Genomic DNA, 27,412 nt, shown 5'->3' on the forward strand with positions numbered 1-27,412 from the left:
TATCAACTACATCAATGTTTTAATAATAAACCATTCAATTACGTTAATATTTGGAAAAAAAGAAAAATAAAAGAAAAAAAAAGAAAAACAAAAACTTTGCCAAAAAAATATTCTTTCAATAAAGTTGTGACTTGCGTCTGTGTTCATATTCTGGAAATGTAATATTGTTAATAGCATTTTTATATATCTATCAGAACCAATCGTAATTTCATTTTTGAATTAGTTCTATAACTGAAGAAAAACACATTTCTTATACTAAGAAAAACACATTTCTTATACTATATGATACAAAAGGGAAGTAATTTCATATACTTTTATTTATTTTGTTGGGTTTAACGTCGCACCGACACAATTTTATAGTGAGTAGGTTATAGGAAAAAGATGTTTCCTTTTGTGAAGAAAGCACCAAACTTTGTATGTAACTATTTTGAAGTATGCTGAATCCAAAAAAAGGAGGAGACACGCAGTTCGCTAACCTCAATTAGCTTAAAATGAGGCCCCAAAAAGGGACCTATATTTTATTTATTTTAATCATATATTTTTGAAAGCAATGTCCAAAAGGTTAATTTAAAACCAAAATAAGTAACTATTCGACATAATATTTATTTAGTTACATTTTATACACATTTGATATATAGGACACTAACAAATGACACAGATGAGGCCCTAAAAGGGGGAAAATTGTTTAAAAAAATTCATTTACAGGATGACTTTATTTTTAAGTGTGAATATTATATCACTCAGGTAAATAAAACTAATTTTAATATTTAATTATATCAAAATATTATTTAAACATTGTTTACATTTTGAGGTTCATTAAGGACATTTTATAAAACAAGTTCACATATACGTAGTACTACATACTGTAATTCATATCATCGATTTTACAGTACTTATACTTACATGGGGTACCGATAGTTCGATTTCCCTCTGCATATTATTAAGCATTCAAAAGAGCAGCTATGGAAGGGGTTATTTTGTGTTTTTCTTGTAATTCAATATCTAATTTAAATTCATGTCAAACGTATTATACAAAACATAATTTATATGTTTTTCAAGACAATTAATGACTTCAAGCTAAAGCATACGATCATCCCAACGCTTTCTTAAAACAATTTAAGAAAATGGAATGTGAGCTAAATGTATTGTATTTATTATTAATTTATACTATATTCAATACTAATTTATTTGAATTAGATTAAGATTTCAAGTTTTAGAATCAGTCTTAATTCCGCTTTCTTGAAAATAGCACTGGTATTGTGCGATAGATTAACCTTTGTACGGGTTGAACCAACGACCTTCCTATAGTTCTGACAACGCCTTTACCACTAGACGGTCTCTCTCACTGAACCCCTCCACAGAGCTTATAACTATAAACATTTCTAAAGTGCAGTGAATTACAGCAGACACCCCAAGAAAGCAAATAGTTACATATAAAAATAGTTTAAGATGAAAATATGATACAGAAATAAAGAAGGTCATACCAAATAGAGTTAGATGTAAATTTTTGAAGGTAAATATTAATCGATTAGTTTATAAACAATGTCTCCTTAAAATATACTAGCTGTCCTAGTTATAATCATAGCTGATATTTGCTCTTTGTCCAATACAGTGTTAGGAATACCTCTCAGTAGCGCAATTATAAGTCCTAGAATAATTGCTTGTTTAGGGTAATGTCACAAGCATTTATGTGAACTTAGAAACGTTTAAATCAGGTTACCCTAAACAAACAACTTTTAATTTTAGGCGTAACAACCCTTTCAATATTTAACTAAAACCGTAATAGGTTGCCAGTATTTCACTCTCTAGCACACATGTCTTCAAAATGTACACAGGATTGGCTTGATACATTTATATCTTCCTTTGTATGTATTCTTGTAGTTACATTGATGAGTTTCCTCCAACTTATAGCAGCTAATTATGAAATGTATTACATACTTAAAGCAAAGTACCAGTTCTCTTGACCACTTCTAGTTGACAGGATTAGCAATGTCAATGTATGCTATAAATGCCTGTCTACAACCTGCTTGATAAAATGATATTTGCTACATCTGTACATACGTGAACATCTCTCAGGGGGTGCTTTCAATACGTCTAATTGCTTAAGAAAATATATTCTCTGGCTTCATTTTGATATTTCTGCAAAGGTATTGAGACAGTATCACAACCAGATAATGCATTATAAAGAATGTTTCAATACGTCTAATTGCTTAAGAAAATATATTCTCTGGCTTCATTTTGATATTTCTGCAAAGGTATTGAGACAGTATCACAACCAGATAATGCATTATAAAGAATGTTAGCTTTAAGTCTTTGTTCTTTCATGTGTCTTTTCCTGTTGGATTTTTGTCCTTGTTTTTTTTTTTTTTTTTTGCAAAAAAGACGGCTTACTACGGAATTAGTAAGCATGTGACAGAACTGTTTGAAACGGCCAAATGAAGCTACAGCTAACAACTAGCAAACTGTTTTACTATAGAAAGTAACAGTGTGTATTAGTGTTGGTTGCTCGTAACATTATCCCTTTGTGGTTTTGTTTTTATGCATCTACGGCAAACAAATGTGTAGCATGTCGCATACCACTTAGTGCACCACATGTTGTGACTTCAAACTTTTGGAACAAAACATGGTCATGTTATGAACAAAGGTATCAAGCTTTAAGTCAGTAAATGGTGCCAAATAAAATTCTAGTTCCTAAAGGAAATAGACAGCATGAAAACATCTAAATTACCTGATGTTCACATTTCTAATATTTATATATATGAAGCCATGTCTGTGGAGAGACATTAAGGTATGGACATACTAAACAGCTGGCCTTCTGTATTCTAAATTGACAAATTTTAAATGGCTACAGCACAGAGTAGAACCCGTTTCAAATGTCTGTAGCTTATATTTTTACATTTTTTAAAAGAATATTGTCAGTGCTGAAAATAAACATCAAATGGGAGTCATATACTTCAGTCAAACAAACCAACTACAATATCAACTAAAATGATACCCCAAATTGTATTACCTACCGGTACATTTCCATAAAAAATCTGTCATGCTATCATATTATTGCGAAAATGCTTCCTATATGTCAAGGATAGATCTGTTATGTGATTTCAGCAAACAAAATGTAAAAAAGGAAGGAAAATAAAGCTCTACAGAGCAAAGAAGGAGACTCTTTGAATGTGCCATTTTGCAACTACCATGATTTTTTCCGCGCCAGTTTTCTATTTAGTGTCTGTATACCTTAATTGTGACCCTTGCATTGCTTAATTCTGTTGAATCTGGATTGACCAGTCATATCACTTGACTTTCATTACTATGTACACTTCATAGAACGAATTAAATGCCAGTGCAATAACACATTCATGTATAAGAAATATAAACTTGTCAAACAAATGTATTAGAGGTGTAAATATCAGTTTCTTTTATTTTAGAACCAGTGGAATAACACATTCATGTATAAGAAATATAAATTTGTCAAACAAATGTATTAGAGACGTACTGGGAAACCTGTTACAATTCTTAGATATCTATTGAATGGGTGTAAATATCAGTTTCTTTCATTTTAGAACCAATTAAATGCCAGTGCAATAACACATTCATGTATAAGAAATATAAACTTGTCAAACAAATGTATTAGAGACGTACTGGGAAACCTGTTACAATTCTTAGATATCTATTGAATGGGTGTAAATATCAGTTTCTTTCATTTTAGAATCAATTAAATGCCAGTGCAATAACACATTCATGTATAAGAAATATAAATTTGTCAAACAAATGTATTAGAGACGTACTGGGAAACCTGTTACAATTCTTAGATATCTATTGAATGGGTGTAAATATCAGTTTCTTTTATTTTAGAGCCAATTAAATGCCAGTGCAATAATACATTCATGTATAAGAAATATAAATTTGTCAAACACATGTATTAGAGAAGTCCTGGGAAACCTGTTATACTTCTTAGATATCTATTGAATGGGTGTAAATATCAGTTTCTTATATTTTATGGGTCTTTGGATGAGTCATTTGATTTGAAAACATGATTATGTCATTTATACTGTTATGTAACATACAAAAATGATCCATTGAAGGGTCTCTCTTTTTATATAAATCTATTGCCCTAATAAAATACAGATATATAGGTTAACTCATGGACCTAAACATGTGAATATTTTTTACTTTTTTTGATATTTTATACATTTGATCCATGAATTCTGTTTTTTTTTTTACTTATGGTAAGTTCAGAAATATGATATTTTAACGATTGAAATAAATTAATTTGCCCATAAAATGTGATTTTTAACAATTTCCCCTTTAAGGACCTCATATTATTTTTCCTGAGTCACGTATATTGAGTGTGTATAAAATGTAATTGAATAAATTTTGTGTCAAGGGTTATAATTGGTTAAAGTAATGAATTAACATTTTTGAAATTGTCGTAGATATATTTAATTGAAATAAATAAAAGGTAGTTCCCCTTTGGGGCCTCATGTTTTGGTCTATTCAAGCCAACAAATCATATATGTAGTTCATTTCTGATCCAGTATACTTTATAACACTTTATAATACAACTTTCATTCTTTCTTCATAAGAAACATCTTTTCACACGCAGTTTTGAAATTAAACATACTGTAAAATCTGATTACCTCCCTTTTTAGTATGTATCTTGAGAAAGAAGAGTATTTTGTAGTAAACTTTGTATATTGTCAATATCAAACGGCTGTTTGGCTATGCTAGTGAAATGTTATCCATGTTTAGATCATATGAAACATTACTTTATAGATAAATTTCAATTTAAAGGAAAAAATAACATTATTTTCAAGACATTTTTATCTCCCATTTTTAAACTGATTTAAAAGGAGGTTCCAGGGCAGATATAGCGTGTCTCCTCCTCTTGTAGGATTTGGGATACCTTAAAGTAATTTCATGCAAACTTTGGTGCTTTCTTCACAAAGGGGAACATCTTTGCTATTTTTTGTTCCATATCTTACTCGCTATTAGGTCATATGGCGACTTTCCAGCTTTTAATGGTGGAGGAAGACCCCAGGTGTCCCTCCGTGCATACTTTCATCACGAGCGGGCACCTGGGTAGAACCACCGACCTTCCGTAAGCCAGCTGAATGGCTTCCTCACGTGAAGAATTCTACGCCCCAAATGAGGTTTCGAACCCACATCGATGAGGGGCAAATGGTTTGAAGTCAACGACTCTAACCACTCGGCCATGGAGGTCCCAATTTCATATACAAACAAAAAGGAAACTTAATTTGGGTGTATGTGACCTTGACCTTTGCACATATCATATTGTTTATAATGGTGAATATTTAAGCGGCGTCGTTGGAATATACCAACAAAAATTGCAAGCCAATATATGTATTATGTAAGGATGATGCCGGCTGTATGTGGGAGTCGCTAAAACATGTACATGTACTTGTAAACTCATGATTACATTCAGTATTGTTAAATAATTCGTTTATGTATATTTTTTATATATCTATCAGAACCAATCGTAATTTCATTTTTGAATTAGTTCTAAAACTGATTTACTGAAGAAAAACATATTTATTATACTATATGATATAAAAGGGAAGTAATTTCTTCAAACATAAAGGAAACTGAATTTGGGTGCATGTGACCTTGACCTTAGCACATGTCATATTGTTTATAATGGTGAATATTTAAGTGGCGTCGTTGAAATATATCAACAAAAATTTAAACCAATATATGTATTATGTAAGGAAGATGTCGGCTGTATGTGGGAGTCGCTAAAACATGTACATGTACCGGTACTTGTAAACTCATGATTACAGAACAATATTCAGTATTGTTAAATAATTCGTTTATGTGAAATTAGCAGAATAGCAGCATAGAGCAATGAGTTCATATAAACATTCGGAAATATTTAACTGCTTTCCTATATGAAAACTCATCTAGGTTATCTGTATATAACACATTTACTTGGTTTGATATAAAACTTTTAAAAAAGGTAAAATTTCTTGTTTAAAGTGGGTAGTGGACGAAAGTCCCCACCTGTAATGGAAGGAACAACTTATTTCCAGCGGAGCCCACGGCAGGTGTGATATTTACCTTCCCAGCATATATTCTAGACCGATAGTGCTGGAAAAAGTACCAGTACTGAACACTGGTCTGGATATCAGCCGCAACCTTGAATCGAACCCGGACCGCTGTAGCCCAGTCTGCTAACTTCTGCGCCAACCATTCTCTATCAATAGAGTGTTTAAATGCACAAAGGACATACTCTAATTAAGTAACGTATGTACCAATAGGCTGCATCTGGCGAAATAATGCACTTTAAAGTAATTTACATAAAGAATTATTCAAAAGTCATTTTAAGATGCTTGTTAACTAAGCACTGTAACTAATACTCATTGTGTAACTTTGAAAAGTTTGTCAATCTTAAGTGTTAATGTAACGTAAATTTGGTGAAATAAATGGTACGCTAAACAAAGCATGATATACTAGTACTCAGTGGTAGACAGTCATTGCTCAAAATGTGGTAAATTATGGGAGAAGGCATTTTATTCATTAAAATTATGTAAAAGCGACTTGTAATAAGAACTCACAAATATAAATAAAATCGAATTATACATATGTTATGCAGAACATTGTTTCAAAAGTAAATATAAGTATCGGTACATATATTACCATGAAAGCATGCTGAAATAAAACAAGAGGACTGCCTTACGGGTGCAGATGCTCATCTGATTTTTTGTCTCTGTATAATAGAAATATTGTCATACTCATGATATTTTAAGTTCAAAAGGGGTCGTAATTCTTGCAAAAACAATGTAGAGTTACTGTACTTGCAGCTTTAAACGGCGAATAACTGCTCTATGTTTGAAAGCAATGACTTTGACCGTTAATGAGAAAAGTTGACCTAAACGCAAACTTTAAGCAAGAAATCTGATATCTTCTAAGTCCAAAAGGGGTCATAATTCTTGCAAAAAGAAGGACTGAGTTATGTTTCTTGCTTTACAGAGTCAGTCTTTGATCGTTAATAAGTGTTGGAAGTTTTAGATCAATAGCTTTGATAGTGTAGAAGCAAAGCTGACCTAAACACAAAACTTGAACAAGAAATCTGATATTTTCTATGTTCAAAAGAGGCCATAATTCTTGCAAAAAGCAGGATGGAGTTATGTTTCTTGTTATACAGAGTCAGCTTTTAATGGTTAACAAGTGCTACAAGTTTTAAAGCAATAGCTTTGATAGTTTAGGAGATAATCAACCTGACCATAAAACTTAAATAAGAAATTTGATATTTTTAGTCCAAAAGGGGCCATAATTCTTGCAAAAAAGCAGAATGGAGTTACGTTTCTTGCTGTGCAGAGTCAGCTATTAATGGTAAACAAGTGTTGCAAGTTTTAAAGTAAAAGCTTTGATAGTTTAGGAAAAAAGCTGACCTAAACATAAAACTTAACCAGGCAACGCCGACGCAGACGCCAATGCCGATGACGATCAAGTGATGACAATAATTTTCAAATAGGAGCTGTCACAGAAGACAGCGCGCTCGACTATTTCGATGCTGGATAGTAAAACTTGGCATATCTGAGGAAACTGTAGCTGTCACAAGAGTGATTCCAATGGTGGATGAAGATATTGCACAATAGCCCGAGTCAAAAATATTAAGTAATAAGAGAGGTAAAGATAAAGTGTATCAAACACTATATAAGTATATTCTAAGCAAAAAGGGTGCATAATTACTTAAAGATTGGTGTAAAAGTTATGCACCTTGTGTCATATGATGTGGGTGATGATGTGGAACAACTTCTTCAAGTTTGAATTAAATATGCATTTCATAATTATAACTGAGATATAGTGAAAATGCATCAAAATTAACCTTAAATTCTAAGTAAAAGGGGCTTAATTCATGAAACAAAATGTACTAGAGTTATGCACCTTGAATCATATGATGTGGGTGATGATGTTGAACAATTATTTTAAGTTTGAATCAGATCCATTCGGCAATAACAGAGATAGAGTGAAAGTGCTTTAAAACTTTAACCTGAATTTCTAAGTAAAAAGGGGGAATAATTCATGACAAAATTGTGCCAGAGTTATGCACCTTGCTTCATATGATGAGGGTGATGATGTTGAACAACTATTTTAAGTTTGAATCAAATCCATTCAGTAATAACACAGATAGAGTGAAAGTGCATCAAAACTTTGACCTGAAAATCTAAGTGAAAAGGGGGACAAATCACGAAATATTGGTACCAGAGTTATGACCCTTAGGTCAGATGATGTGGGTGATGATGAGGAATAACTATTTTGAGTTTGAATCAAATCCATTAAGTAATTACAGAGATAAATAGATAAAAAGAGAAAGTGTAAAAAACAAAAACTTTAACCAAAGTTGGGACGCGGAAAGACGCCGACGTCTGGTCGAGTAGGAATGCTCTCTTTATACTTCGTATAATCGAGCAAAAAATCAGATGAGCAAAAAAGGAACCCCATATTCTATAACAATGCTTAAGATATCTGTGTTAAATTATATACAAACATTTAAATATGCAGACAAAGGGAATATACAACTATCAAAGATCATATGTTGTGCTGTACATGATATATATTGATGATAACATAAGTGCCAACGAGCTGAGGTCTGATTTAACAAGTACATAATACGGTAAATATTAATCTTTATGTCTAAAGTATTGATTGTGACCATCTACTGATATGTTTTCTATATAATTGAACAATCCCTTACGCAAGTAGGGTACCATAAACCTTTTGACAAAAGCTTTGTAACGATCAACTGATGCCAGTAACGTAAGTACTATTTAGACCACTGAGTAGAAAGTAATGTAATTTAGTGTTTCACAATATGGTTCAGACAATTACATTCTATAAAGGGAGATAATTTAAAAAATGAGCGAGACAGACTCATCATTTAAAACACTTCAGTTTCTTTCAGTGGTCTTTATCGTTGTTGTGAAATTTCAACAAAAATGATTGGTTAAATTTAGAGTTATTCTTTGGAAAAGAAATGTTATATGTAAGTTTAATAAAGGGAGATAATTCAAAAAGTAAGCTAGATAGATTTATTGTACTTGTACAAAGCACTTTTCCTTAATGTCCTTAATCTTTGTATGAAGTTTGAATAATTTCCATTTATCACTTTTGGATAACATATTAATAGTATCTATAGATGACATTGTCTCAACGTAAATAGATCAAGTGCACGACCTTTAACCCTAATTTCAGACAATGTTTCTATTTGTCATGTTCTGTTTTAGCTTTGCATCAATTCTAAGTGATTAAAAATATTTTCATAATACATTTAGGGTACAATTTTCCAGAAAAATTGCCAGTACATAATCATTGAAAAAAAAGCTACACAAAAAAGTTGCAAAATCAGAATTTCATAGCATGAGCTTTTGACCCCTCTAATTTACATAAAACATCGTTATATTTTTTGGAGACAGCTATCAAAGTAACCGGTAAGGTTCAAGCTTCAACAAATATGTTGTCTTCGGGCATTAACATGCCGGCCCTCATAAAATGATTTCTAGAGCACTTTTGTCACTAAAACCACCAGACTATAATAAATTATTATAGATGATTCAAAGATCTCAACAAAATATTTAGAATGACAATCTTTTATTTCATATCGTCAAAAACATACCGTAATAACAATGAAATATATAAAAATATACTGTTAAAATCCTTATATAAACAGTCTTAAAAATACCCATAATACTGGGCAAACAATTCGCATAGTTATTAGTAGACACATAATACCATAAAGTATTGATAAAAGGTACTGACCTCCATATCGTACGACAACAAAAAATAAAACAATTTTATTAGATATGAGGAAATTATTGCTGTACTTCTTAAGGTTTTGAAAACTTGCTTTACAGATTGTATGTTATGGGAACTCGTGAGAATATCTTGTTTTTATTATTTTCTCCATTCAAAATTGAAAAGCCTTTTGTAACGGAGTACCGGAGGTAAACTGTCTTAAATATAAAGATTTGTATTTAACGCCCGTTAAGTAATATTGCTCCGTGGTTTATTGGTCTAGGACGCCGGAAAGTTTTAAAAATTGCTCCGTGCTTTATTGGTCTATTGGTCTAGGACGCCGGAGAGTTTTAAGATTACTCCGTGGTTTATTGGTCTAGGACGCATGGGAAAGATTTTATAAATGCTCCGTGGTTTATTGGTCTTAGCCGTCTAGGACGCCAGAAAGGTTTTATAATTACTCCGTGGTTTATTGGTCCAGGAACGCGGGAAAGATTTTATAACTGCTCCGTGGTTTACTGGTCTAAGACGCCAGAAAATGTTTATTGCTGAAGCGGCCAGGATTCGACTCCCAACTCGGGCAGTAAGGTAGTTAAGAAAAAAATACTCATGTTCTGATGTTCTTAGTGTGATCAAACTTCAATTTTAAAGAGATTATTTTTCGACAAAATCTGGAGTCCATTCCCTTTAACTTAGATACAACAAGCATTTGTAACAACTGTTAAAATGATTCTCAAATATATTTCAAAAACTCTAAAAAGATCATTAATAAATCAGCAAATAACTAACATTGTTCAATTTAATTCAGTTCAAACAATTACAAGAAACGATATATGACAAAGTTATACTATTCCTATATCAGAATATCTTTAAAATATCTGTATTAAATTTTGTTTACTGTATCTACTTAAATGAAGTGCTATCAACTGGAAAGACATCTGAGCGAATAACATCTTATAACAAGGCCGTCTGAAAGACAGCTAAATCCCCCGCCACTGGTATGGATAGTGAAAGGGTAAACCTTTGACCTTGAGCTGTGACCTTGACCTTAAACTGACATGGCTGACCCATGAATTCTGCACATCGTCTAGATGAGGTGATCGTTTGACACAAGTTTCATGAAAATCCTAAAAGGGGTTGTTTTAGCATGCAGCATGATTGCGAATGGAACCATTGCAACCATAATTTAAGCTTTTGTAAACTAATTCGCGCGCTTCCTGCAACTTAATTAAGATCTTGCATGCTTGTAAGGTTGCGCATGCTTGCGACTGGAACCCTAGCGATCTTAATTGCACAATCTTGCAAGCTTACGCACACTAATATGGGTGTAGACAAAAACATTTGCAAGTCTCGCCCAACCTTGGTATCATTGTGTAAGCTTGCAAACTACACTGTCTTCCTCCACCTTATTCTAAGGTTTTTAAGACAGTTTAAATAATGTTGGAGTCTAAAAATTTAATTATATACTTCTTTTAATTTGACAAACTGCACAGTTTATAAAACTTGCGCACTTTCATGAAACAATATTTGTAGTGATCAGTAGATAAAAACTTAAATATCAGGGATAGTATTTTTTAAAGCAAAGTATTTTGACATAAAAAGTTAAATATTTGGTTTAACATATTACCTCCCTTTTATATGTATCAGTGAACTAAAAAAGAGTTTTAAAACGGTTACAAAATCTTAAATAGTATTAACATCGCAGGATGTCTGCTGCAAGTTTGCGAAGCACATCGCAGGATGCCTGCTGCAAGCTTGCGAAGCAAGACTTCTCCGCAAACTAATTTCTATCGCAAGCTTAGTCGCAATCTTAAATAGTATTAAGATCGCAGGATGCCCACTGCAAGCTTGCACAGAAAGACTTCTCCACAAACTTAATTTCCATTATATTACATGGCTGCAATCTTTTTTTATTTTGGTTTGGGGTGGTCCCAGGTTCTAAGAATAACCTCAAACTAACAAACAGTCATTCTCATCCATCAGAGGTGCATCAAAATCCCGTTCATCCGGGGAACCATGGTAGACTTCTGGTATGCGAGAATGACGACCAGTAAGTGATCACAGTTTCGTGGAACGAGAGACGGACAGATGTATAAATACACTATAATGACAGAGTGGCTCTGAATGTTGTATGCCATTACCGTAGAAAACCACCAAGAAATTTATGCCGACTAACATAATTATATATATTCAATAACAGTTATAAACTGAATAGAGTTTACATACTAGATTATAAGATATTTAACGTATTATAAACTGAGAAACTAACCAATGTTTTTTGAAAATAGCATATATAGCCGTATCAAAATTCAACGTTTAACGTCAGTAATATAGGACCAAGTCCTGATTTAATGGTCAATGTTGAGCCTTGTTCACTGACCTAGAAAACCAAAGACTTTGCGTTAAAGTGACGTGTAACTATGGGAAGTTAATGGACAGAATGATATTAATATTTGCATAGGAGGATAGTTATATTGAGGCATCCATCCATTTCCATAGCACATCGCGCATCATCTTCAGAAAAGTATCAAATATACCCGAGAACTAAGCCCTTAAATCAACAATATAAACTGTGTAGATTAAAATTTAGAGACATGCCTATAAAAACGAGAAGGTATTCTGAAATATTTCGACAACTTCCACATATCCTTCTCGTCAAGATTGTATTGCCACTGAAACCATTTCCAAAACAAAGCACCTTTCCAACTAAAGAAAAACACATATGTGCTAATTCCAATAAAACCTAATCCAATAGCTATGCCAAATCGCAGAAGGGCTGTATTGCTTGGCAGGTAATATTCTATGTAGCTGAAGGGTATTGGCTGCGCTGGATAATCTACAGATTCCAGTTCAACCCTGTCTACTTCATAAGATGATATTTTACCATCTGCATAAAGAATCTGAAAAAAGAAACAAATCTGCCATAAGCTCTATATTCAAAGTCTTATAAAACTAGATACCCGAGGGCAACATGTCGAGCCCGCCAGCTGTCAAAAGGATTGGGAGTTGCACACGAAACTCTGTCTCACTGAGACAAACATTTGTGCCAAATAAAACAACTGTGCCAGGTTATTTTATAATCCCACATTCAATGACGATTACAGCCATATTTGACTTTTAAAACTTCAAGTGTGACCTTAACCTTTGAGATATTGACACGGGTGTTGCGCGCCACACGCCGTCTCATGGTGGTGAACAATTGTGCCAAGTTATTTTAAAATCCCACAATCAATGACCAAGTTATTGTCCGGACAAGATCAATTATAGCCATATTTGACCTTTAAACTCCAAGTGTGACCTTGACTTTTACGATACTGATGCCGGTGTTGCACGCGACACACCATCTCATGGTGGTAAACAATTGTGCCAGGTTATTTTATAATCCCACATTCAATGACGAAGTTATTGTCCGGACAAGGTCAAATATAGCCTTTATTTGACCTTTAAACTCCAAGTGTGACCTTGACCTTTAAGATACTGACACGGGTGTTGCGCGCGACATGCCGTCTCATGACGGTGAACAATTGTGCCAAGTTATTTTAAAATCCCACAATCAATGACAAACTTATGGTCCGGACAAAGAAATCCGCACGGACGCACATATACCGAACAGCCATTTGGACAACTATGTCTTCGCTCCCTTATGGGCTCGACAAAAACAAAACAAGCCCACAAAAAGGATGAAGTATTATAACGATCAAATTTACAATAGCCCTGTGGTTAATACGGATATATTGCCCCTCATCGTTAAGGGATCCAAACCTATTTTGAGGTATGGAATTCCTACATGTAAGGAAGTTCTATTAAGCCTAAATAAAATAATGTCACTCAGATTTATTCTTTATCAACAAAAGCTTGGAATTTGCCATATGACCTGCAATTATTTAACCAAATTACCAAAGAAATGTTTTATTGTGGGGTTTAACATCAAACTAACCATAGGTCTTATGGCGACCTACCTTGCTATTGATTAAGGAAGAAAACCCGAAGTGTTCCTTAGAGCATTGTTCTTGTTTGGGACGGGCACGTTGGTAGGATCACCAACCTTTTGTTAGACAACAGGGTGGTTTCCTCACATGAAATAATTCTATACTTTGAGTGCAACTTCGGACTAAAGACTGGGAGGGGCAATTGACTCGAAGACAGTGACCTTAACCACTTCTCCAATATGCCATTTCTTCAATATGCTTAAGGTCTTATTTAAATATTTTTTACTTGTGTGCAATATTGTTTTCGAGCAGCAACTTATCGGCCTTCATATGCAGTGGAAACCAGTTGATAAACTAAAACGGATTTAACAAACCAACTGGAGAAGATCCCTCTTGCAAATCATTAAGTTAAAATCTAAGTCCTGAAAATCGATTACTCTGCGGGAGTACAGAACTGTTATACAGGTTTATCTGATATTTTTGAAAAAGAACGATTAGAAGGAAGTCTTAAAATGTTATTATAAGCCAATTTCCTACTACTGTACTGTAGATAGCATAATCATAGAAAATATTGTAAAAGCCTCATCTTAAAAAACATCTTTAACAAGTGGCATTATTCACAGACAGGAAATGTAACATTCAGGACCGGAAGAAATTATTCTTTTTTTTCAGGGTGATTTAAGTAAATAATCTCGGAATTATTGTCAGAGATAGAGACAAATTGGAGATATCTGATTTATGTACTTTCCCAGATATTAACTTAGTTGATCTATTAAGTTAGAAATCTTCTCATAGATATATTAAGGCAATGAAATCCTTTTTCACATCAGTACAATTTATGGCTTTTATGATGGTAAAAAGATCATATACATCACTTATGAATAATTTAATTGATAGAAATGATAATTCGAAAGACGAAGATTCCTCACCACACTTTCTTTTAAAATTGGAGTATCTGTTTTAATAAAATACATCTGAATCACTTGCCATCAGTTGCCCATCTCAAGAAATACGTTACTGTCATTAAAAAGCTTTGGAGATCAAATAAATTCAGAACATACTCCAATTCTTCAAGTTTTCAACATTTTTAAAGTGCAAGGTGTAATAAATTTTTACCTGATTAGCAGCTCTTTCTCCTGCCTGTACCGCTCCATCCATGTACCCTGCCCAGACAGTTGCAGTTTCTGTACCAGCAAAATACACCCTGCCTACTGGTTCTCTAAGACACCTAATAGGAAATACAACAAAAATACTGAGATCTCAGAAAAAATGTCTCTGAAAATAATCCAACATTTTTTTTAATACCTAACAAGGCAAAGAGATGAATCTGTTACGTTTCTAAAAAAACCTTTGTCTTAAACCTACTTAATCTACATGTATATGTTTTGAAAAGTACATAATTTACAACTTCACTAATGTCCCCCTTCCTATCACTGTAAATGGTTTCAAACCTTTAGCTGAAACGTACAAGATATATGCAATATAAACTTTCAAGAAATTTGTGTGCATTTTTAATTTAGGCAAGGACCACAACCCTGGTCTTGCTCAGCGAAATCAAAAACAGGACAACAGATGCACAACTTCACATGCTTTATCACAATCTTCATACGTTTTAGGACTCTAAGAGAAAACTTTTTGAGATACATGGGACACAAACTTTAAAGCACTTAAAGCATATTTTTTACTCAGTCTTGGCCCTTGACTATATAAGAATCTTCTGTTTCATGATTCTAACTCAAAAATTTACTGAGGGGCATGTAATAAAAACTTTTATGCCCATTTATGCATAATGTGACTATGTCAAGGGCTATACCTCTGGTCTTGCTCAGTGAAATCTCAAACTAAACCACCGATGCAAATCTTCACATGCTGAATGATATTCCTATAACTTTTCATAATCCTAGGTCAAAGACTTTATGAGATACATGAGACACAATACTGTAGACACTTTTTATGCATATTTTGATTATGTCAAGGGTCATAACTCTGGTCTGACAGTTTGTTCTCCCTGTTTGAACACCAGGTGAAGAACACAACCTCACGTGTTAAATGACAATCCTATGAGGTCTGATGACTCTGAGTCAAATACTTTATGCAAGATGCAACAAATTCGGCCAGACAGACGGAAAGACAACTCTTAAGTGCCCCGCCCCAACTGCTGCAAACAAAATAAATTGGAAGGGCTGAAGGTGCTACATTCCACGCCCTCTAGCCCTGGGTTCAGCAGAACTCAAAAAACTAAGCAAATTCTCACTTATGCCTGTAAATCTGATTAGAGATATGGCCAATTTAAAGGTGTACAATTTTGCATAGGCAGGTAGAAAAGGAAAGCAAATGTGGCATATCAGCAACCAACAACTATTCTAACTTTCAGTTAACAACATATCTGCTTTTTATAAAAGGACAGGTGTGTGACACTTGTTTCAAACAAATATATACTTTTCAGTCTGCAAAGCTACAGATAAATGAAATCAAATACCTTCCATACTGTGTGAGCACCTTGGGTGGCATCACAGAAGTATAACACCCTCCTGAGTACTGATCTGCCATCCAGTTATATTCTCTGTACCCAATAGGATGTAAGAAGTCATCACAATCAAACACCCAAGCAAAGTGTGCACATAATGCTTGCTTTCTGAAAAGATATTAATACCATAATGAGCAACCAGTTATATCCTCTGTAGCCAATAGGATTTAGGAAGCCATCTCAGCCAAATATCCAACCATAGTGGGCACAAAATGCTTGCATTCTGTGATGACAATACATAATGCCTATCATGTTATATATTTTCTGTAGTCACTTGGTCGTTATAAGTAATCACAACCAAACACTTGAGATTAGTGAGCAAATAGTACATGTACTTGCTTTCTGCATTCTGTATAATGCATCAATGTTACGAATCCAGTTATATCCTTGGTAGCCAACAGTATGTAAGCAGCCACCACAGTTAAATACACAAGCAAAGTGAGCACATGATAACTGCTTTCTGTAATGACAACTAGTAACATATTATCTAAAGCAACCAGGATGCAAGTCATCACAACACATATAAGCACAGGGAGTATGTCTTGCTTGCTTTTTTTTTTGGATGGGTTTAACGTCGCACCGACACATTTTAGGGTCTATAGTAACAATGCAACCAGTTATTATCATCTGTAGGAAAAAGGTTGCAGCCAAACACCCAACAATGTTTCCTTTCTGTAATATTGTGCATAGTATTTTTAGAAAGAACTTTGTGTGTATATGTTTGCATTGTAGATACATTTTGTTGGCGCTTGGCAGCAATTCGTGGGATAATTTTATTACAATAGGTCAAAACAATGAACACAAAACATATCAAGCAATTGATGTCCCTCTATATAGTCATTATAGGGTATTACAATGGCAACTCCCTCTTGCAGGATCATTAAAAGCATCTTACCTATCTTCAGGAGTGGTGCAAGCCATTTTTCTTGCCCTGTCGGCCAATATGAACCCCATGATTGCTGGATGTTTACCATTAGGTTTTGTATCATCTATACAATAAGCACATACCCCATCTGATGACATTGCAATACCATTTAGATCTGTAAGAAGATAACAATTCATTATGAGACAAGCCTTCAACTAAATTTCAACTTTTTTGAAACTCAAGTGTAATTTCAAATAAAAAAAAAAAAATGTTTACTTTGCTAAAAATCAAAAAGCAAAAACTAAGTAATTCAATGGGTTCTTGGCAGTATTTGCATAAAGATTTGCCTAAAGCGTGGCACCAACCCATATTAGTGAGGGGGAAGTGATTTAAAGTCAGCAACTTTAACCACTAGGCCACAGATGCCCATCCATTGTTACGCACAAGCATCTGCATTTTTTGGAGGGGAGGGGTGGGGGGGGTGGGGGGGGGGGGGGGGGGGGGTGTTTCAGTCACGCTGACACAATTCAGGTCATATGTTGGCTTTCAAATTTTTGATAGTAAAGAACAACCCTGAAAGCCCCTAAAGGTATCTTTTAAATGCAAGCACCTGGTTAAGAATATTTGACCTTTGGTAAGCTAGCTGGATGTATTGATTTGGCTGTGACTAAATACAGAGTTGGTGTGCCCATGATATATTACAGACTCCGGTATATACCGGATTAACTAAATTTGAACAACAAGAGGGCCATGATGGCCCTATATCGCTCACCTGTTATCATTGCACTTGAGGACAAGAAGGTCCTCAGAAAAAATATCTAAGTTCAAAGGACAGGAACAACAAAGGAAAGAAATCTAACCAAAAAGAAAAAAAAATTCTTACAAGGTACAGATATGTCAAAATACACCTAAAAATTGGAGGTACCATCCATGTTGTACCATAGAAAAGTGGTCTCGATTTTTTCCTACGGCCAATAGTAAAAAAGTTACTAAATAAGCTATTTATATTAACGTAAAAGGGAAGTAATTAAAAGAAAATTATTGTAAGTGATCAAAAGAAGAAACTGCCAAATAAATCTGTTGACATAAATGAAATTTCAGATCAGTATCTCCATTAGTTACGGAGATATACCCATTTTAATTTGAAATAAAGGGAGGTAATTTGACATAAAATCAGTCCATAGTTATCTACTCTGATTGGCTCAGCCCAACTAATGACAACAATGAAATTTCAAATAAGTCCTATAAGTACTTACTGATATAAATCCATTTTGACTACAATCAGGGGAGGTAATCAGATATAAAATAACTCTGGAACCTACGATTGGATCTAATTTGTCATGGAATCCAAGATTTATTGTTGTTGAAGATATTTTAGAAGTTTGTATCAAATAAAACCATAAATGAAGACTCTATATGGCTGCAAAAGCCAAAGGGGCCATAACTCTGGAACCCATGATGGAATCTGGCCAGTTCAAGAAAGGAACCAAGATCTTGTGGTGATACAAGTTGTGTGCAAGTTTGGTTAAAATCAAATCATAAATGAAATTGCTATTGTGCAAACAAGGTCAAAATAGCTAATTTTGGCCCTTTCAGGGGCCATAACTCTGGAACCCATTATGGGATCTGGCCAGTTCAAGAAAGGAACCAAGATCTTATGGTGATACAAGTTGTGTGCCAGTTTGGTAAAAATCAAATCATAAATAAAGCTGCTATTGTGCAGACAAGGTCAAAATAGCTGATTTTGGCCCTTTCAGGGGCCATAACTCTGGAACCCATAATGGGATCTGACCAGTTCAAGAAAGGAACCGAGATCTTATGGTGATGCAAGTTGTGTGCAAGTTTGGTAAAAATCAAATCATAAATAAAGCTGCTATTGTGCAGACAAGGACAAAATAGCTGATTTTGGCCCTTTCAGGGGCCATAACTCTGGAACCCATAAAGGGATCTGGCCAGTTCAAGAAAGGAACCAAGATCTTATGGTGATACAAGTTGTGTGCAATTTTGGTTAAAATATAATCATAAATGAAGCTGCTATTGTGCAGACAAGGTCAAAATAGCTAATTCTGGCCCTTTCAGGGGCCATAACTCTGGAACCCATAACAGGATCTGGCCAGTTCAAGAAAGGAACCAAGATCTTATGGTGATACAAGATGTGTGCCAGTTTGGTAAAAATCAAATCATAAATAAAGCTGCTATTGTGCAGACAAGGTCAAAATAGCTGATTTTGGCCCTTTCAGGGGCCATAACTCTGGAACCCATAATGGGATCTGGCCAGTTCAAGAAAGGAACCGAGATCTTATGGTGATACAAGTTGTGTGCAAGTTTGGTTAAAATAAAATCATAAATGAAACCACTATCGTGCAGACAAGAAATTGTTGACGGACGGACGCACAGATGCACGCACGCACGGACGACGGACGACGGACGACGGACGAAGGGTGATCACAAAAGCTCACCTTGTCACTATGTGACAGGTGAGCTAAAAACACCTTAAATATATATATTTTGTAACCATGGTGATTCTAACCCTAACCTTTAGTCAGTATATTATGCACATTATACACTAAATGCGTGCGGACATGCAAAAAAATGAGTATTTTTGCCGTGCGTTCCATTTGATAATAATTCCGCGCATGCGCAGAACGGCTGCACCAACTCTGCAATGAGAAACATCCTTACTTACATGTAAGAATTCTACACACCAAACAAGGTTTCATACCCAAAGAAGTGAGGGCCAAGTGATTCTAAGTCAGCAATCTGAACCATTTGGCCCAAGGGAACCCCTTAGCATATTTCATTTTATGTGAAATTAGAATGCATTCGAAGTTTACAGCACAATTGAATTTTAAAGTGTCAGACATGTACCTAACTTTCTCCAGAACTGTGTTTTATAAAACATCACTGTTTTGATGATTGATCCCATTGGCATCTTCTGCATGAGCTGTATCCGTTCCCATGGCAACGGAGGGTCAAACTCTATTCTGTTGAGAAGAGGCTGTGGTACTGAACTTATCACATATCTTGTCTGCAAGAAAAAGAAGAAAATGGAATGAAAGAATAAGTGTTTAATGAAAGAGGCTAGTAAATGTAACACAAGAGGGTCATGATGACCCTGGATCATTCACCTGAGTATTTGGGCCTACAGCCTAAGAGATCATCAAGACAAACATTCTGACAAAGTTTTATAAAGATTGGGTCACCAATGTGGCCTCTCGAGTGTATATAAAAAACAATGATTAAATACACTCAGTTTCCAGGATCCCTTGAAAACACCTGTACCTTGCTCATAGATTGCAAAGACTATGCAAGAAAGGATATTAACCACTATCACTGAAACAAGTTTTATTTATTTTTGTTGGGTTTAATGTCGCACCGACACAATTATAGGTCATATGGCAACTTTCCAGCTTTGATGGTGGAGGAAGACCCTAGGTGCCCTCCGTGCATTATTTCATCACAAGCCGGCACCTAGGTAGAACCTCCGACCTTTCATAAGCCAGCTGGATGGCTTCCTCACATAAAGAATTCAATGCCCGGAGTGAGGTTCGAACCCACATCGGTGAGGGGCAAGTGATTTGAAGTCAGCGATCTTAACCACTCTGCTGCGGAGGCCCCCATTGAAACGAGAGTTTAAATATATATATCTAAAAGAGGAAGCTGATACACTTAAGCAAATCAGAAAGACATCACCAGCACAGCGGGCACTACATTCCAGGAGGTAACTCTTTTTTTTAACATCAAACAAGAAGCTGCGTTCAAAAAACGCTTGATGCCCCATGTGGCATCCTTGTCAATACAAAGCAACCAAAGTCCAAAACGAGGTCAAGTTCAAGGTCAAGGTCAAACTGAGGTCAGGTGATGTCTGAAGATGAGGAATTGTCACAGGTTACATCTGCATTAGTATCAAGTCGTTCTAGTAAGGGGTATTGATGCTAGATGAAACGGTCCCATTTGGTTAACCTCGTAGATGGACGGACCGACGAACGAACGAACAAACGGACAGGACAATCACTATTTGCCTCCCGCATCAGTAGATGCCGGGGGCATAAAAATGTTATGATATATTTTTGTTACATATATTACATGCATTTGAATGGAGAATGTAGTACCTGCTAAACATTTCAATGTTCATCTCTCTATGGAACTATTTGTAAACAGACAAACAGAGTTTTAAATTATCTATAAACATATAGTACATGATATTAAACATTTACATAAGCAACGGAGTACTGAGCTTAACAACATTACCTGACTTGACAAACATTTTCATGTGCGTCCCTCACTGATCATATACTGGCATCATATTTTACATGAACAACTGAAGCATACAGCTTTACATGACCTATAAACATAATTCTAATACCTGGTAAACATTTCCATGTGCATCTCTAACTGTAGCTACATGGGCATCATATTTTACATGAACAACTGGAGTACTGGGCTTTACATGATCTATAAACATATAATACCTGATAAACATTTCCATGTGCATCTCTTACTGTGGCTATATTGCCATCATATTTTACATAAACAACTGGAGTACTGAGCTTTACACAATCTCCTAAAAGCCTTGCTAGTCCTTCAGATATCTGTTGTGTTCCTCCCATAACTTTCTTCTCCTACACGAAAAATATATATTTGTTTAATAACCAATCTGATCAGATAGCTTTAATTAATTGAAATATTTATTTTTCTGTTTAACAGATAAAGTGATGTACATTCACTTTTGAAAACTGTTTTGTTTACCATTTTCTTTTAATTCAGAATTTGATAAAAACAGCCTATTTCGCTGTAATATATCTCTGACCTTATGTTCAATGCTTGCCATCACTGTCTGTAAGTTACCTGCAAGAAGAGGAACTATCGTAGTAGTTACTTCTACTAAGAAGAAATGCTCCAGACAAAGTCATTCTTGATTTTGACCTTTGACCTCTGTGACCTTGACCTTAGACCCAGAGACCTTGTTCCTGCTCATGACACTCTGTCTCAGGATGGTGAACATTTGTGCTAAGTTACATCAACATCCCTCCATGCATGAAGAAGATATACAAAGTCTGTGGATGTCAGGGCATTCCCATAATAAGTCCCGTTTTTCAAACGGTCGTATAAAAATGTAGTATTTGTAAATTTTACAACAGTTTCTAACGTCATATGCTTGTATAATGACTGTCTATTTTCCTGACTACTGGCAACTTGTTCTCCATAATAACTGGGTGTATTGAAATAGCATCTGATACCAAATATTGTCCAAACATATGCATACCATAAGCTCTCTCTTACCAGCCTTTGTGCTCATTTAAGCCCGGCCTGTACTTCACTTGCTAACACTGACTTTGTAAACATTTACTGAATGATGTGATAAGCTTGACATTTTATCACAGTTTTCTTGGCATGTGTGAGTGTTTCCAGTACTGCACACATCAAAACAAACTTCAGCTTTTCCAGTGACACCTAAGTGCTGATATTACCTTGCTAAGAAGAAATGTTATTTATTCAATATGGAGAACATCACATTCTTGACAAGTCAGCTGTAACAAACAGGCAACACATGCAATATCTAATAAACCTCTATTGACAGAAATAAAAGTGTAACCTGAGCACCATTTGTAACTGAGCCAAGTCTGAGTATACCCCCACCACAGTTGAAGTACCAGAGGGCACTGAGAAGTGAAATTTCTGTCGATTCGGCACAGAACACAGATTTCATTAGTATATCTGCAACTTCTTTTGCTGACCTGTAATAGAAAGTTTTATCTCTGTTGTATTTCTTTGGCAGGATTAAGAACCCAGCGATTTTTTTCCTTCTTTATAAAATACCCTTAAAAGGACCTTTTCCCAATTGAGAAATGCAATCTTTTTTCCCAATTATCATCCAAAAATTCCCCAAATGACCAAATTAAGTTTGCATTTTGATGATTGCAGAAGGAAAACTTAGTTACATTGACATTCATCATGATTTAACCATTCAAACAGTTTGTTTGGTGATATTTACATGGAATTAAAGGAAGAAGCATTCTAAATGGTGTTATTAATTAACTATGAAAATTCCCAATCTGAGTAAAAACCCCGCTATTTTTCCCAATTTATCCGGTACCAGACCTTTTCCCAGAAGGGCCAAAAAATCACTGAGCACCCTATGGCCATGTTTTTCAAGGATTCCTTAATAGTACGATCAACAAATAAAATGGCTCATACTGAGTCCATAATAAATGACCAACAAAGAAATGGATATAAACACGTCCATAAGGTATCATAAAAGAGTGAATAATATACAGTTATTGACTTATGTTGAGGTCAATATGTGTTTTTGCGGACCTGACGCAGTCTGAGGTCAGTATCATTTTACAGGTCCGTAAAAACACATATTGACCTCAACATAAGTCTATAATTGTTATATTATATGCCCTTCTCAAATGAACTCATTTGACTGGCACATATTTCATACACTATAAGAAAAAGTAATATCACAAGAGTCATTATCATTTTTGCGGGTCAATACCGCTTTTTGCGGACCCGCATGTGCATCCGTTTAGACAAATCAAATGACCGCATTTGAGAAGCGTATATAATATTGTATCATTAAAATATGAAATGGTTCATACTGAGTCGATAATGTATGATAACAAATAAATGGTACATACTGAGTTCATAGTGCATGATCAACATATAAAAATGAATATACAGCATCTATAATGAATAGTCAACAAACAAGAGCTGTCAGTGGACAGCGCGCTCCACTATTCTCAGTGCTTGATAGTATAATATAAGCAATGAGTGAAACTTTAACATTACAATAAGCATATTCTAAGTCGAAAAGGGGCCATAATTAAGTCAAAATGCTTGATAGAGTTGCCTCCTCCTTTTTACAGACTGGGGTCATGATGGTAAACAAGTATGCAAAATATGAAAGCAATATCTCAATGGACTTTGAAAATATTTGGGGTGGTATGAAAACTTTAACATTTATTCTAAGTCGAAAAGGGGCCATAATTCAGTCAAAATGCTGGATGAGTTGCCTCCTGCTTTTTACAGACTGGGGTCATGATGGTAAACAAGTATGCAAAATATGAAAGCAATATCTCAATGGACTTTGAAAATATTTGGGGTGGTACGCAAACTTTAACATTTATTCTAAGTCGAAAAGGGGCCATAATTCAGTCAAAATGCTAGATAGAGTTGCCTCCTCCTTTTTACAGACTGGGGTCATAATGGTAAACAAGTATGCAAAATATGAAAGCAATATCTCAATTGACTTTGAAAATATTTGGGGTGGTAAGCAAACTTTAACATTTATTCTAAGTCAAGAAGGGGCCAAAATTCAGTCAAAACGCTTGATAGAGTTGCCTCCTCCTTTTTACAGACTGGGGTCATGATGGTAAACAAGTATGCAAAATATGAAAGCAATATCTCAATGGACTTTGAAAATATTTGGGGTGGTACACAAACTTTAACATTTGTGTGACGCTCACGCTCACGCCGGGGCGAGTAGGATAGCTCCCTTATTCTTCGAATAGTCGAGCTAAAAAATGGTACATACCAAATCCATAATGATTTATCAAGAAATATCATATACCCTTCTCAAATCCACTCATTTGATTGGTTGAAATGAGTGCATGCACAGGTCCGCAACAAGTGATATTGACCTGCAAAAGTGATAATGACTCTTGTGATATCACTTTTTCTTATATGTATGAAATATGGACCAGTCAAATGAACACATTTGAGAAGGGCATATAGTATAACAATTATAGACTTATGTTGAGGTCAATATAATAATGTATTATCAACATATAAAATACATGTAGTATACTGTATATCTAGTCCATAATGATTTATCAAGAAATAAATGGTACATTAGGAGTCCAAAATGTATGATCGATGTTTAAAATGGTACATAGTTACAGAGTCCATAATGATTTATCAAGAATAAATGGTACATTTAGAAGTCCAAAGTGTAATTAATAAGGATTTAAACTGGTACATACCTAGTCCATAATATTTGATCAATAAACTGTGCTACTGTGATTGAGTCCCATTGTTTTGCTTTTCTTGCAGTCCAAGGTGCATCAGGTGGTACCTGTAAACATATTATTATTAATATAACAGTTTCCTTACAAACAGGACTGGGACAATTACTCTGTTAATCGGATCCGATTTGATTACTAGGTGAAATCGGTTTCAATTTTGCAAAACCGCTAATCGCTCTCAAACAATAAACATCACAAGTTTTACCTTACTTTATATATTTCTTTGACTAGCACTTAGAACCGCAGTATATTTCCGCTAAAACACATAAAACATAGTAAATAGTCTCGCGGATTTACCTGTCTTGATATGTGTAAAATAAAATATACCAAAATATGACTTATTAATTATCACATTGTTTGGAAAGGATAAAGTTCGTAAGTTCCTGATGTAATCAGCTGCTGGACGTACCTTGATACTTTCGTCAGAAAAGAAAACAGCATTTTCAATATGGCGGCCGATTAACCGGTTCGGTTCGATTTCATACAAAAGATTAACCGGTTTCAAAATTTTGAAATCGTCCCAGCCCTACTTACTTTAATCCAAAATAGTTATAGCAAGCAAGGATCAGATCTTACCTTTGGCTTATGTACTCGAACAAACACTGTATATAGTATTACATATATCACTGATAGTATGCACAAACATGACATATTATTTAGAACTAATATATCTAATGTAACTCAGTAATTAGCTACGGTAGCAATATCAACAGAACAAATATATGGGTGGTTTTCAAAATAATGAAGCAAAAGTGTGACATAGGGGTTGAAAATTCAAACTTATTTCTTATGGTGGTCACCTATTTTTTATTATAGCAAATACTTCAAATTTGAAGGAAATAACTTTGGGAAAGTGTTGAGAAATGCCAATCAGAAAATATTTCAGCCTTTAATTCGAAAGTTCAGTGAATTTCCAGTAAGGTGGGTGATAAATGTTGCATGGTTTTATGACAAGGAAATATGTATAGCAGTAATTTTTTCAACATAAATGATAAGTAATTGGGTCTATGTGTATGGTTTGAAACTTATTTAATCATATGTTTGTGGACATTGATTTTTAAAATCACCCTTTCTGCACAAATTTGACATGAAAATAAAGCTTTACCTAGAAAAGTTGTTGCTGATTGCAAAATAACTATCATATAATTATAAAACCAACTTTTTTCTGACGTGTTGCATGTTTATAAACCACATGCCAAATTTCAAGAATGTCCAGTAATTCTAATTTCTAGAATTGCCAACTCAAAATTGAGTTATTTTAAAGATGCACAGGGGACACATACTGATGATCAGTGTAATATTCATCCATTATAAGTTTTCTATTCATAAAAAGACTACTGGTAATAAACTTTAGACAAATACTATTAAAAAAATAGTTTATTACACAAAATAACTACAAAATTGAAAATTTTCACTACAAAAACATGAAAATTCAACAAAAGGTAATGCTTTAAATGAAAAATAAGTGACTTTATACATAACTAACACATTGAAATCATTTAGTTTACATGAACTGCTTATTCATATTAGAAAAATGACAAAATACCATGCATGATAAAATGATATAGTAAAATTCATACATACTTTATTATGTTACTAACAAGGGTGCACAGGGGACAAATTGTATCAAAATATTTATTTATAGAATATGTTCATGGTAAGTAAAATTCTTTTAACTACATACCGTAATATTTACTAGTGAACATTCACATATTAAGGTAAACTTTAGAGCTTAAGAAGCAATAAAATTGATGTTTCCACTTTTAAACTTGAAAATTGGCAACTTCAGAAAAAAATGCAAACAATGAATTTTTAATTGTCCAGGGTTTCTTATATAATGCTTTATTATCAAGTAATGCCTAAATTTTGCATACACACTGCTAAGAATATAGAAATGCCACCACAAATTACAGTAATGCTATGATAATTGATATATGTCCAAAAAAGGGTGCACAGGGGACATCACTTTTGGCATTGTAAATGTTTAACAGTCAGTAATATGTGAAGCTGAAGGCTGCTTTTGTATCTGTTGTAACTCCCTTTCAAGGAAAATAAAGTAAAATCCCATTTTATTTAAAGAATAAAAGAAATCTGACACTTAACAACTGAAAAGGTGCACAGGGGACATTTTTAGGTGTATAGACATTCATCAAGTTTCTGAGAAAGTCCATTTATTAAAGAAAAAAATCATACTGTGTCTTCACAGCTGAAAGGATAAAGATCTTAGAAAAACATTAAGACTTTAGAAAAGTAATAGGGTTATGAAATTGTAGTGTTCAACATTTAAATTTAGTATTTTTTTCACTATTTT

The 27,412-nt window shown here is 34.3% G+C and overlaps 1 protein-coding gene across 1 annotated transcript in view; it reads right to left on the reverse strand.

Moving 5' to 3' along the window:
- Window positions 1-9,589: 9,589 nt before the first annotated feature.
- Window positions 9,590-27,412, reverse strand: part of LOC123554748 (amine oxidase [flavin-containing] B-like) — a 34,661-nt gene continuing 16,838 nt past the window's right edge. Inside the window, exons 5-12 of the mRNA XM_053547788.1 lie at window positions 25,060-25,151; window positions 22,668-22,809; window positions 21,544-21,693; window positions 19,940-20,099; window positions 17,102-17,246; window positions 16,159-16,314; window positions 14,796-14,907; window positions 9,590-12,650 (exon numbers count right to left, since the gene is read on the reverse strand). Of these exons, the coding sequence (XP_053403763.1) occupies window positions 12,330-12,650; window positions 14,796-14,907; window positions 16,159-16,314; window positions 17,102-17,246; window positions 19,940-20,099; window positions 21,544-21,693; window positions 22,668-22,809; window positions 25,060-25,151 (1,278 nt within the window). The 3' untranslated portion in view covers window positions 9,590-12,329. The remainder of the gene's footprint in view (window positions 12,651-14,795; window positions 14,908-16,158; window positions 16,315-17,101; window positions 17,247-19,939; window positions 20,100-21,543; window positions 21,694-22,667; window positions 22,810-25,059; window positions 25,152-27,412) is intronic.

The sequence above is a fragment of the Mercenaria mercenaria genome, chromosome 7 (assembly GCF_021730395.1).
Source record: "Mercenaria mercenaria strain notata chromosome 7, MADL_Memer_1, whole genome shotgun sequence".
NCBI lineage: Eukaryota > Metazoa > Mollusca > Bivalvia > Venerida > Veneridae > Mercenaria > Mercenaria mercenaria.